Source organism: Lynx canadensis, chromosome B2, assembly GCF_007474595.2.
Source record: "Lynx canadensis isolate LIC74 chromosome B2, mLynCan4.pri.v2, whole genome shotgun sequence".
In the NCBI taxonomy this organism is placed as follows: Eukaryota; Metazoa; Chordata; class Mammalia; order Carnivora; family Felidae; genus Lynx; species Lynx canadensis.
The window spans coordinates 97,371,719-97,384,129 of NC_044307.1; the positions used below are offsets into that span (position 1 = coordinate 97,371,719).

At 38.3% G+C, this 12,411-nt stretch overlaps 1 protein-coding gene across 2 annotated transcripts in view; it reads right to left on the reverse strand.

The window, feature by feature from the left end:
- Positions 1-12,411, reverse strand: part of PDSS2 (decaprenyl diphosphate synthase subunit 2) — a 262,983-nt gene that overhangs the window by 141,518 nt on the left and 109,054 nt on the right. For both annotated transcript variants that reach the window (XM_030316061.1, XM_032593230.1), the window contains exon 2: positions 11,771-11,905. In XM_030316061.1, the coding sequence (XP_030171921.1) occupies positions 11,771-11,905 (135 nt within the window). The remainder of the gene's footprint in view (positions 1-11,770; positions 11,906-12,411) is intronic.

Sequence of the window (12,411 nt, forward strand, 5' to 3'; positions counted from 1 at the left end):
CCCAGCGTGGGGTTTGAACTCATGACTCCGAGACCAAGAGTCGCAGCTTCCTCTGAGTCAGCCAGGAGCCCCAAGCTTAAACAATTTATTAGGTCAAGCATTCCTTTCCACATACCCTTTTCTTGGTCATGTTTTTACCTTCTTCACTTCTATTCTAGGGCCACTAGGAATTGTTGTGTTAAGGAATCTGTATTTAATCCTGTAGGGAATGAGACACCATTGAAGAATTAAGGATATTTTACTCCACTTACAAACTTAAAAGCTTGAGCAGAAGAGGAGGGAATAGGGGAATCTTAATAAAAGAAAATGAAGACCCAAGATACCAGTAACTATAGAGAAGAAGGATGCCAGGATTAGAGAAACTAACCTGATTATCTGCTCTTTTCCCTCTATTATCACTATCACCCAGCTACAGAGTCCAAGAGTGAGAAGAAAAGTCCAAGAACATATTGGAGAAGGAGTTCCTCAGGCACTGTAGATGCCAGTTCTCTAATAGCATCTTATGCAAGAAGTGTTAAGGATTATCTGTCTTGAATTATACAAATTCAATTTAATTAAATATGGAAGGACTGTGGACCCATAGTGAATACGGTTATAGCTCTAAAAGTTAGGTTCCAGAAACAGAGGTCTAGAAATGAAACTGCATCAATAGCGTCAGAAGGCTACTGGGTGCATAAATTGTTTTCTTACTTGTCACTAGAGGTCAGAGACTATTTCTTATTAATATTTGCATTTCCCTCAATGCTCAGCCTCTGCCTTGCAGAAAGGAGGTAGTCAGGATGTGCCATATTGGACCACACACTACTTGAACCTAGCTGAATATGTGCCCTGTCAGTTGAGCTCCTTGACCTGAAGCCCATTTCTATCCCCATCTTACAGACAAGTAATCACAGAGTGATTAAGTGGCTTGCTTAGGTCAAATAGCTAATCAGTTACACATCTGTGACAAGAACCCAGATCTCTAGAACTTGTACCCATGTCTCTGTTACACCACACTGTCTACCAGTGGGGGTGCCTTGAGCCTGGGTTCAAAGGATCAACATTAGGTCACGCAGCTATTAAGCAAACTTTGTCACTAAACATTTTAAGTGACTGCAAGTCTTCTACTACATAAAACTAACATTTTGCTATCACAACTGTCAAGAATTAAGCCCTGTTTAGGGGCGCCTGGATGGCTCAGGTGTTTGAGCGCCAACTTCGGCTCTGGTCATGATCTCACAGTTCATGGGTTCAAGCCCTGCATCGGGCTCTGTGCTGACAGCTCAGAGCCTGGAGCCTGCTTCGGATTCTGTGTCTCCTTCTCTCTCTGCCCCTCCCCCACTGGTGCTCTGTCTCTCTCTGTCCCTCAAAAATAAACATTAAAAACTTTTTTAATTAAGCCCTGTTTAAAATGCAAAATTAGACACTGGACACTGCCTTTGACTGTGGCTTCTTGCTAGTCAACACATAGCCCTTCTTTAAGGAAAAGATTTAAACTTCTTCACCAATACCAAAACAATTTATGCAGTGTGTTTTTTGCTGTGATTTAGCTAGGCAGGCTAATCTATAGCGAGATATTTATATACGATACACGAACTCTCCACTGAATAGATTAGTAGCTGTGCCCATCTACTTTTTGTGGTTAATTATACTTGCTTTGTAAGAGGCTGTTCTTATTTTGTGTTTTTCCAACAGCCTTGGTGAAGCAATGACTTGTGATGTACAGTACGCTGAACATAAAGAGCCTTCCCCTTTCTTGTTCAACATATAATTGCTGCATTTGTGCATGCTGTGTACGTTGAAAATAACAATAAAAAGTTAATGAAGAAAATAAGTACTAGTTGTAATGAATTAGTAATATTGCTAGATTTGTATCTTGAGTTTATTTTTATTGTTGTAAGTGGAGTACAATCAATAGGAATATGTAATCAAACTGCGCATGCTTTTATCTCTTGAGATCTCTCTGAAAGGGAGCCGAGATATCTTTAGGAAATTATCTTCAAAAGCCTACTCTAAATTCAATTATTCAGCATAATCATTTTAAATCACTGTCAATAAGCACTCCTCATTTTCAAGGTTCTTGTAGTACAAAAAGATACATTTCTTAAATAGGTTTTTATTGCTTTGTAAGTATGAAATAGGACTTTCTTTTAATTTTCATGTTAATTTTAGTTATACAAAATAATACAAATAGATTCTCTTTATAAAAAAATTAAATGTTACAAAGTCCCCTTTGATGACGTCCCTATAGCTGTTCCCAAACCTTCCCCCTCCCTACTTCTTCCAACCACTGTCACTATCAGGCAGGTGAGGTTTCTTCTAGACTCTTTACTAGCATTTACATACGTCCTCTTAAAAAAAATAATAACTCTTTCAATGCTACATATTTCAATATTGATTATTTCATGTTAATATGATTGAGCCCTAAATAAATAATATGATCAACACGTTCCCACTTAAGCCTCATTTCTTAAGGTGTGTTTTTGATTTGGTCATCCCCAAGGTAAATACGGTTTCCTGTTTTTGTTAGGCATTTTTAAGTACTAGACAAACTGTAATGTGCAGAATGAAGGTGAAGATTGATAGTCACAGTCTACTGTTACCATAACTGGAAGTCATCAGAAATCAGTTAGTACCACATTAAAATGATAAGTTATGAACTACAATATTTTCAGGTGAGACCAAGACCAATTCTCTAAATTTAAAGATTTATAAACAGGGGCACCTGGGTGGCTCAGTCGGTTGGGTGTCCAACTTCAGCTCAGGTCATGATCTCACAGCTCATGAGTTCAAGCCCCGCACTGGGCTCTGTGCTGACAGCTCAGAGCCTGGAGCCTGCTTTGGATTCTGTGTCTCCCTCTCTCTCTCTCTCCCCTCCTCCGCTCATGTTCTGTCCCTCTCTGTCTCAAAAATAAATAAACATTAAAAAAATAAAAAAAAATAAAGATTTATAAACAACAACAAAACTTGCTTCTTTCACAGTTTTTCTATTTCTCCACCTTCCTCCTTAAATTAAGATTTCGTTTAGGCCTCCAAATATTCTCCCACTTCTTCTGTGACAGCATCCCAAGTCTGACAAACTTTTCTCAGAGGAGAAAGCAATGTTAATATCATTTTATTGCCGTGGTTTTCTAGATTTAACTTCTAGTTATGTTTATTATGCTTTCTTTATGATTAGTTCTTGGAGCCCAACAATGACTTTAGCATATGATCATTAATTAACCTTAATTACCTGAATAATACTGAGTTGAAAAAGAATTAGCATAGTTACCAAGAAATTATGGTGTCCATTTTAACATGGATGGTAAACCAAAAAGGTTCATCATTTTGCTTCACTCCTGGTTTCTTTATTTAAACAAGCCAGAACTATACTTTATGCATTTTCATAGGTTATTTGATCTTGTCAAAAAGGGCAAAAAATAGAAGTCCAGGTCAGTCCAGGGTCTCTAAGGCCCTCATTCTAATAGTAAGTTTAAGCTAACTACCTGCTTTTCACCAGTTTTTATGAAGTAAGTAAAACATGTATACAGTTAAAAAATAATTCAGACACTGAAGAGGGCATAAAATGAATAAAGTCTCTCATCCCATTTCGCCCCCTACCAGTTGCCCCTCCCCAAAAGGACCACTATTAACAACTCTTTGTGTCTCCTTTAAAGCATCTTCCATGCATACAAAAATCTAATGCCCACCTACTCAAGCCCCAATGGGATCAAATTGTAATGTTTTTGCATCTTGCTTTCTTCTTGATTCTTTGAGATCTTTCCAGATCAGACAAACAGACCTCCTTCATCCTTTTAAGCATTCATTTCATATTCCCTTGCATCCATAACAACATGTGCTCTACTGGTGGATGCTTTGATTGTTTCTTTTTTGGGGGTTGTTGTTGTTCTTGCAAACTATGCTACAAAGAGCATTCTTATATATACATCTTTGAGCATTTATGTTAACACATCAGCAATTTTGCTAAATCAAAGGGTGGTTGGATTAAAATAAAACTTATAACTAAAAATGCTGTAGCTATCCCAAAGCAAGGCAATGTAGTTTAGCTGAATAGTCAGGAAGAAAAGAAACTATGTTTGGCAAACTTGTTTCAATCCCTTTTATCAGAGTTAATAAGAGGTGTTGAAAAATTTTGAAGGTAGAATGAAAATATGTGGTCTGTTTATTTTTTTTTTAATGTTTATTTATTTTTGAGAGGGGGAGGGAGGAACAGAGAGAGAGAGGGAGGCACAGAATCCAAAGCAGGCTTCAGGCCCTGGGCTGTCAGTACAGAGATTGATGCGGGGCTTGAACCTACATACTGTGAGATCATGACCTGAGCTGAAGTCGGATGCTTCAGTGACTGAGCCACTCAGACGCCCCATATGTGGTCTGTTTATAACTGCTAGTTAACAAATTATTTTCTAAGTAACTAACTTTTTCCTACTAACAAACTTAAAAAAAAATTTTTTTTTTAATGTTTATTTATTTTTGAGAGAGAGAGACAGAGACAGCACAAGTGGTGGAGGGAGCAGAGAGACAGAGAGGGAGACACAGAATCTGAAGCAGGCTCCAGGCTCTGAGGTGTTAGCACAGACCCCAGTGCGGGACTTGAACTCACGAACTGTGAGACCGTGCTCTGAGCTGAAGTCAGACGTTCAACTGACTGAGCCACCCAGGCTCCCAAAACTTTTTAATCTTTGCCAAACAGACCTCCTTAATCCTTTCAAGCATTCATTTCATATTCCCTTACATCCATAAAAACATGTGATTTATTGGTAGATGCTTAGATTGTTTCTTACTAACAATTAACTAACAATTTAACTAACAAGCTAATGTTTGAAATAACAAACTTTTTAATCTTTGCCAATCTGACAGGGGAAAACAGTGATTTTTGTTTTAATTTGTCCACTATGATGAATTCCAGCCTTTTCCCCCTTTTATTTCTATCTATAATTCTTCTTCACTGAGTAGCCTGTTCATTTCCTTAGTCCATGTTTCTGTTGTATTATTTTCTTCTGATTTGTTTATTAAAAATTGGCCCTTTGGCACGTATGTTGCAAATATTTTTGTAACTCTGACATTTTCTTTTGACCTTATGGTTATTTTTTCCCACTGAAGAATTATCTTCTGTGCAGTCAAATGGGTTAATTTTTTTGTTTATAGTTTCAGAGTTCTGGAACCTTTTAGGAAGGTTTTTTTTGCTTCGAGATTAAAGAATAATAAAAAAATTTTTAAGTAATAATTTAAAATTGTTGTTATTATTAATCAGCCATGGTCAAATAGTCACTGACCATCACCTATGTGTTAGGAATACGTGTTACCCAGCTGAATGCTGGGTACCATGGAGAAAACAGAACATCTGAACTATGTTTAACAGCACACAGAGTACACAGTCTTCTGTTATCAGCATTACAAATAAATACAGAAAATGATCAGCCCATAATTTTCTTCTTATTCATCAGCTCACCTGCCACCAGGAAGGAACACTGTCACTGCACTGGCTCCCCAGGAGCAGCTCACTGTCCTCCCCTCTGAACAGGGAGAATGGAGTTGAGGGCAACACAAACACAGAAGAGTGTAAAGCCTACCAGTAAAACTTTAAGCCATAGAGACACCAGGATGGAAGCTGTAGATAACAGAAGTGAGGAAATAAAATGCAGTAAAAGAAGGAATAGGTCACAATATGGAGAAAAACAAACTTTCGATGGGATTTTTAAAATTTTAGTAGATATTCTGTAGCACTTCTTGTTATGTTTTATTTTTGTTTTTTTAAATGATTTTCCACTAATACGTTTCTTTTCTTCTTTGAAATGTCACTTTACCTCTTACTTTACCTAGTAGGTAAAATATAACTAGGTTACATTTTTGAGACCTTTTTATGTTCCATGAAGAGTACTTTAGAGTCTGCTTTACAGCGTACATCCTGAATTACAGGTTGCAAAGGACATAACAAGTATAGGGGCTGTGAGACACAGTCCCTGTTAAACTACTCAAAGTCACATTCTGTAAAATGTGTGATTCCATTGTTTATTCCGATCTACTACATTTATGTTATACGGAAGTTCAGCCAGGCAAAGATTTAAGACAATACTCTGGGGCACATGGATGGCTCAGTCAGTTGAGCGTCTGACTTCGGCTCAGGTCATGATCTCGAGGTCCGTAAGTTCGAGCCCCACGTCAGGCTCTGTGCTGACAGCTCAGAGCCTGGAGCCTGCCTCCCATTCTCTGTCTCCCTCTTTCTCTGCCCCTCCCCCGCTTGGCACTCTGTCTCTCAAAAATAAACATTAAAACAATTTTTTTAATAAAAAATAAAACAATAAAACAATAAATACTCTGTCCAAGGAACTGGTGAACTATAAAGATGTACCTGGGCAAGGTGGTCTAGCTGAATAGTCAGGGAGAAATGTGTTTGGCAAACTTGTTTCAATCTTGTCTGCCAGAGTTAACAAAAGATGCTGGGAAATTTTAGGCAATGAAGATAGAATGAAAATATGTGGTCTGGAGGTGCCTGGGTGGCTCAGTCATTTAAGCATCCGACTCTTGGTTTAGGCTCAGGTCATGATCTCATGGTTCATGGGTTCGAGCCCTGCGTCAGGCTCTGTGCCGATGGAATGGAGCCTGCTTCGGATTCTGTCTCCCTCTCTCTCTGCCCTTCCCGGGCTTGCGCTCGCATGCTCTTTCCCTCTCTCAAAAATAAAAAAACATTAAAAAAAAAAGAAAATATGTGGTCTGTTTATATCTGTTAGATGAGAAATAATTGAGTCAATTCTTGCTAAAACAACTGAGAAAGCTGAAGCATTAGTAAAAAAAAAAAAAATTCACCTGAATTTCTTTAAACTTAATAATCATGTTATATTACAGAAGTCCACAGTTTGTAATATCATGTTTTCTGGATTATAATTTTTTTATAGATAAAAGTAACCTATCATTAATAGTAACAGGAAGTTATAAACTTATTTTCTCAGGAGTGGCTAGGGTTACTTGTAAACTTAGTAATACTTTAATTATTTTTTAATTATTTATTTATTTTGAGAGAGAGCATCTGAGCAGGGGAGTGGCGGGGGGGGGGGGGGGAGAGAGGGACAATTCCAAGCAGGCTCTGCACCAGCAGTACGGAGCCTGATGTGGGGCTAAAACCCATGAACCATGAGGTCATGACCTGAGCTGAAACTAAGAGTTGGATGCTTAACCGATAGTGCCACCCAGGCACCCCAGTAATACTTTTAAAAAAATCAATTTTTTTATTACTGAAGTATAGTTGACATACAATGTTATATTAATTTCAGATGCACAATGAAGTGATGTGACAATTCCACACATTACTCAGTGCTCACCAGAATAAGTATAGTCACCACCTGTCATCATACAACATTATAGTAATACGTTTTTGACTAATCACTTTTGCAACCAATTTTTTAAAGTCAGGAATGGTGGAATAACTAAAGTTCATTGCCTTGTTGGCAAAAGGCTATGGTAGATGTTTACAGTGCATTTTTATAAATGTAGCTCTCTTAACTGTTTTTCAAAATGTAGCTATTACATTTTAGCCTAACTTCTGCCTCTCTTGGCCATTAAATGATAAGTTTACTAAACATATCCACAGGTTACATCCATCAGTTATATCCTTAGGCCAAACAAAAGAGGTCACCTAACTCACTTTTGGTCCCTTAGGTAATCTACTCAGGTCCCATTATCTGACCTCAAAGTCCAGGTTATGAGAGAAAAACACAATGTAAATCCCAGCAGTTTGGAGGTGAATTAAAAAGCTCCCAAGTCAGTACTTCCCTCAAATGTTAAATAATTCACTGTGGCATTATAGATACAAGCCTCCAGCAAAAGTTACACTTGAACAATTAAGGAAGCAGGAGCCAAACAAATGACTGCAGGGGTAGAGAAACAAATTAATGGTTTCTCATAGTACTGTGCTAAATTACATTTTCACATTAACAAGTATGTAAAACGCACAAGCATCACCAACGACTTACCAGATCAAGTTTGATTACAGAAAATAACCTAGAACAACCCACCAGGATTATTTGCTAAATGTAACTGTCGATTCTATACACTTGAATATGAAATCCATTTATATTATTTATAAAGTTTTTATACTCATAATGTACCACCTACTGTTTTGCAAAGTTCTTTTACAACTGTTCATATTACTATGACCATATGCCAAATGTGCTCTGTTCCTGTAAAGGATCAGAAGGTGATGCAGCTGTTTCTTAGTTGCTAGATAAGAAATTCACAACACAAGGTCACATCACGGTGCACTGTGCGCATACAGATACCAGCACCTGCACAGTATAAAGAGTATACGCTTTAGAGCAGAAGCAGGATTTAAATCCCAACTCTATCACTTTCTAATTAGAAGATTTTAGACAAGTCTTAATCTCAGTATTAGATTATTTTTCTGTAAAATGGGAATGATTCATTTATGCAACAAATATTTATTGAACACCTATTATACATCAAGTAGTACTTTCCAAGGCTTATTTTAGGATGAGAGAAAATAAAACATAGCTGGTGTTCATCAGAGGTATGTATGGTTAACCAATTTCAAGAGCAGAGGCCTGGCCAATTATATAGAGTCAAAGTCAGCAGACTGAAAAGCAACAGAATTCCTAAAGGCAACAGAGATACATGGGATACAAGGTGAAAATGAGGTCCATTTGCTTTCCAGAGACTAACAGGTTATTGGTACTTATTATAGATCTTTATGTATTTTCTCTAGTTAATTTAACTGATAAACTCAGTCAACAACTTTCTATAAAACTCATAGCATAATGTTTGAGCTCTAATTCAAACAGACTGGGGAAGGACATAGATGTGTAAAAGATTTGCCAAGTTACTTTCCATTCAGAAGTTTTGCAAAGACATACAAGCATAAGACTGTTTTTGGTATACTAATTTAATGGATAGTCTAACCTATATGTGACATAAATTCTTCGAACTGGATGAGAAAAGCTGAATGGAGGGGCTCCTGGGTGGCTTAGTCAGTTAAGTGTCCGACTTCGGCTCAGGTCATGACCTCGTAGTTTGTGAGTTTGGGCCCCGCATCAGGCTCTGTGCTGACAGCATGGAGCCTGGAGCCTGCTTCGCATTCTGTGTCTCCCTCGCTCTCTATCCCTCCCGACCTTTCTCTCTCTCTCTCAAAAATAAATAAACATTAAAGAATTAAAAGAAAAAGAGAAACTGAATAGAATCAAGAAAATAACATGAAACTTGGAAGAAAAAGTACTGTAGCTGGAGCCTCGACTTTTCTCATTTGCCAGTTGTGCCACCTTGAAAGTCTCAGGATGTTTGAATCTCAGTTTGCTCAAGAGTAAAATAAGTATAACGACATCTCTCATCTAAAGCATTTTGTGAGGATCAAATGGGATAACCATCATAAAAATGATCAGGAACCTACAAAGCACTAAGCAAACATAAATTATTTCACAGTGAGTAGGAACTGAAAATGACACCAAGGTATCCCTTCCAGTGAAGATACTTGTATGGATAGATGGTAAAAGGTCTACAAAATTATCCTGACCCTGGAGGAGGGGTCATCTGTAGCCATGATGTTAATAACTTTGCCTGCTTGCTTGTTAATGAGGAAGGATTATCAGACTTCTTAGCTGGTAAGCAATAGTCATCTCTGAATATTATGTAAGAAAAAATGTATGGATAAGACTACTAGGAATAAAAAAAACCCCTGGGGCGCCTGGGTGGCGCAGTCGGTTAAGCGTCCAACTTCAGCCAGGTCACGATCTCGCGGTCCGTGAGTTCGAGCCCCGCGTCAGGCTCTGGGCTGATGGCTCGGAGCCTGGAGCTTGTTTCCGATTCTGTGTCTCCCTCTCTCTCTGCCCCTCCCCCGTTCATGCTCTGTCTCTCTCTGTCCCAAAAATAAATAAACGTTGAAAAAAAAAATTAAAATAAAAAAAAAAAAACCCTAAGGTATGGATCAATTTTTAAAGTACATCTGTAAGATATATTAACCATAAGTCAAACTTCCTAGAAATGCTTCCTTTGGTGAGGAAAATTTCCTTGTCACCCATGTTTTTAGAATGGTTTTATTTATTTTCATTTGAGAGAGAGACAGAGAGAGAGGAAGAGAGGGGCAGAGGGAGAGAGAGAAAGAGAGAGAGAGAAAGAGAGAGAGAATCCCAAGCAGGCCCAGTGCTCAGAGACATGGGGCTCAATTCTATAATCCTGGGACCGTGACCTGAGAGGAACTCAAGAGTTGGACACTCAGCCGAGTCACCCAGGCACTCCTGGAGTGGTTTTAATTTCACATGCCAAAGTCCACCTGCACAGGCTATCTAGAGGCTCTCTAGAGCCTTCTAATAGTGTCATGTACAATACTAAATTAAATAAAGTTATTGTTGATACACTGTTACTAAAAATATGCAGTGATTTAAAAAAATAAAACTGAAAATTTTAAGTTTGTTTTATATGTAGCAAAAATGACTCATACTCATAAAATTTTTTTTAATGTTTACTTATTTTTGAGAAAGAGAGAGAGAGAGCATGTACTCTCGTGTGAGCAGGGGAGGGGCAGAGAGAGAGAGATGGGGACAGAGGATCTGAAGCAGGCTCTGAACTGACAGCAGAGAGCCCGATATGGGGCTTGAACTCACAAATGATGAGATCATAACCTGAGCTGAAGTCAGATGCTCAATCAACTGAGCCACCTGGGTGTCCTCTCATAGATTTATTGTTTAGTCTAAACATATGAGAGAAGAGAAAAAAATTTCTTTTTTTTTATTGAAAAAAATTTTTTTAATGTTTATGTATTTTTGAGAGACAGAGACACAGAGCATGAGCAGGGGAGGGGCAGAGAGAGAGGGAGACCCAGAATTCAAAACAGGCTCCAGGCTCTGAGCCGTCAGCACAGAGCCCGACTCAGGGCTTGAACTCACAGACCGCGAGTTCATGACCTGAGCCGAAGTGAGACGCTTAACCGACTGAGCCACCCAGGTGCCCCAAGGAGAAAAAATTTCTTATCCTAAGTAACTTTAGTAAAAACCTCTTCACCATAAAAAGAAGCATAATAAAATAAATGATGCAGCATTTGAAGTATACTACCTCTCCTAAAATGATAGCTGCATCATTATTTTATAACTAGGTATCATTCTGAGTAGGTTTAAAACCGTAAATCCTAGAGTAAATCTCTATAAAAATACAATGATACCATGATAATCAAGGAGAGGTAGTCATGAATAGAAATTTATCTTTTTTAATTTTAGGGAGAGAGCACAAAGGGGGTTGAGGGGCAGAGAGAGAGAGAGAAAGAGAGTCTTAGGCAGGCTCTACCTCAGTGCAGAGCTCACGGCGGGGCTCAATCCCACGACTGTGACCTGAGCCGAAATCAAGAGTCAGATGTTTAATTGACTGAGTTACCCAGGCACCTCATGAATAGAAACCTATAAATGCCCAGAGTAGAAATGAAAGTTTTCAACACAAATGTACAGGGATTTCCCAGTTATGCTTGGAGCTGCTAAGTCTGTCAGACTTGTTAAGAGCAATAAAATTACATTAATAAAAGGTGGGGATTCCTGGCTGGCTCAGTTGGAGGAGCATTCGACTCTTGATCTCGGGGTTGTGAGTTTGAGCCTCACACTGGGTGTACAGACTGCTTAAATAAATCAATAAGTAAACTTTTAAAAAGAGAACAATAAAAATACATTTTTAACCTTATAAAATATTTTAATCTATCCTTGAATCAGAGAATGACAAAAAACTAAATAGTGATTTCCACTGACCACTGTTCAGTAAGAGGAAACACAATTTAGAGAGTGATGTCAAAAGACTAAGTTCTTCTTACCATGAATAGATCCCACTGACCATATCATAGTTCTGACATGATGCATTCATGCTGCTGGGCCCAGCTGCTTTAGAAATAAGTAACACCACCAAGCCCCTCAACTGGAGGTTATGCCGGCTCTCATGTACAAGCCCCCTGCCAACAAAGAAAGAAGAGGATTAACATATTTTCACAGAATCAGTCAGATCAAGTTAGGAAATTGCTACCATTCACCTATACTTCCAAAGTCAGAGAATGGGACTTGTTCACAGAAACAGAATTGGGGGAAGAGCTAACAGGAGGAAGCCATGAGTTCAGGAATCAACTAGAGAAACCCAGGGCTGGTTTTAAAAGCGACAATCTCCAATTGTGGGACCTAATGATCTGGCTTCCTCCTGTTTCTGGGTTTTGCTACGATCTGTACACTACATCTCACAATCTCAACCATCTGCTCAACCCACAGTTTTAAAGTGCTTTATGGTAGCTGACAGCAACTGAAATACAAATTGTATGGCTTAGATGAAGTGATGTTATTTGGTGATGATGGTGGTAAGGGAGAGGGGCAAAAAATGATTTCTGTCTTCACACGTAGAGAAGATACTCAGAGAATTAAAGTGGCAAACTCAAATGACTTAAAAATTTATTTGGTAAGTAAAATGGAA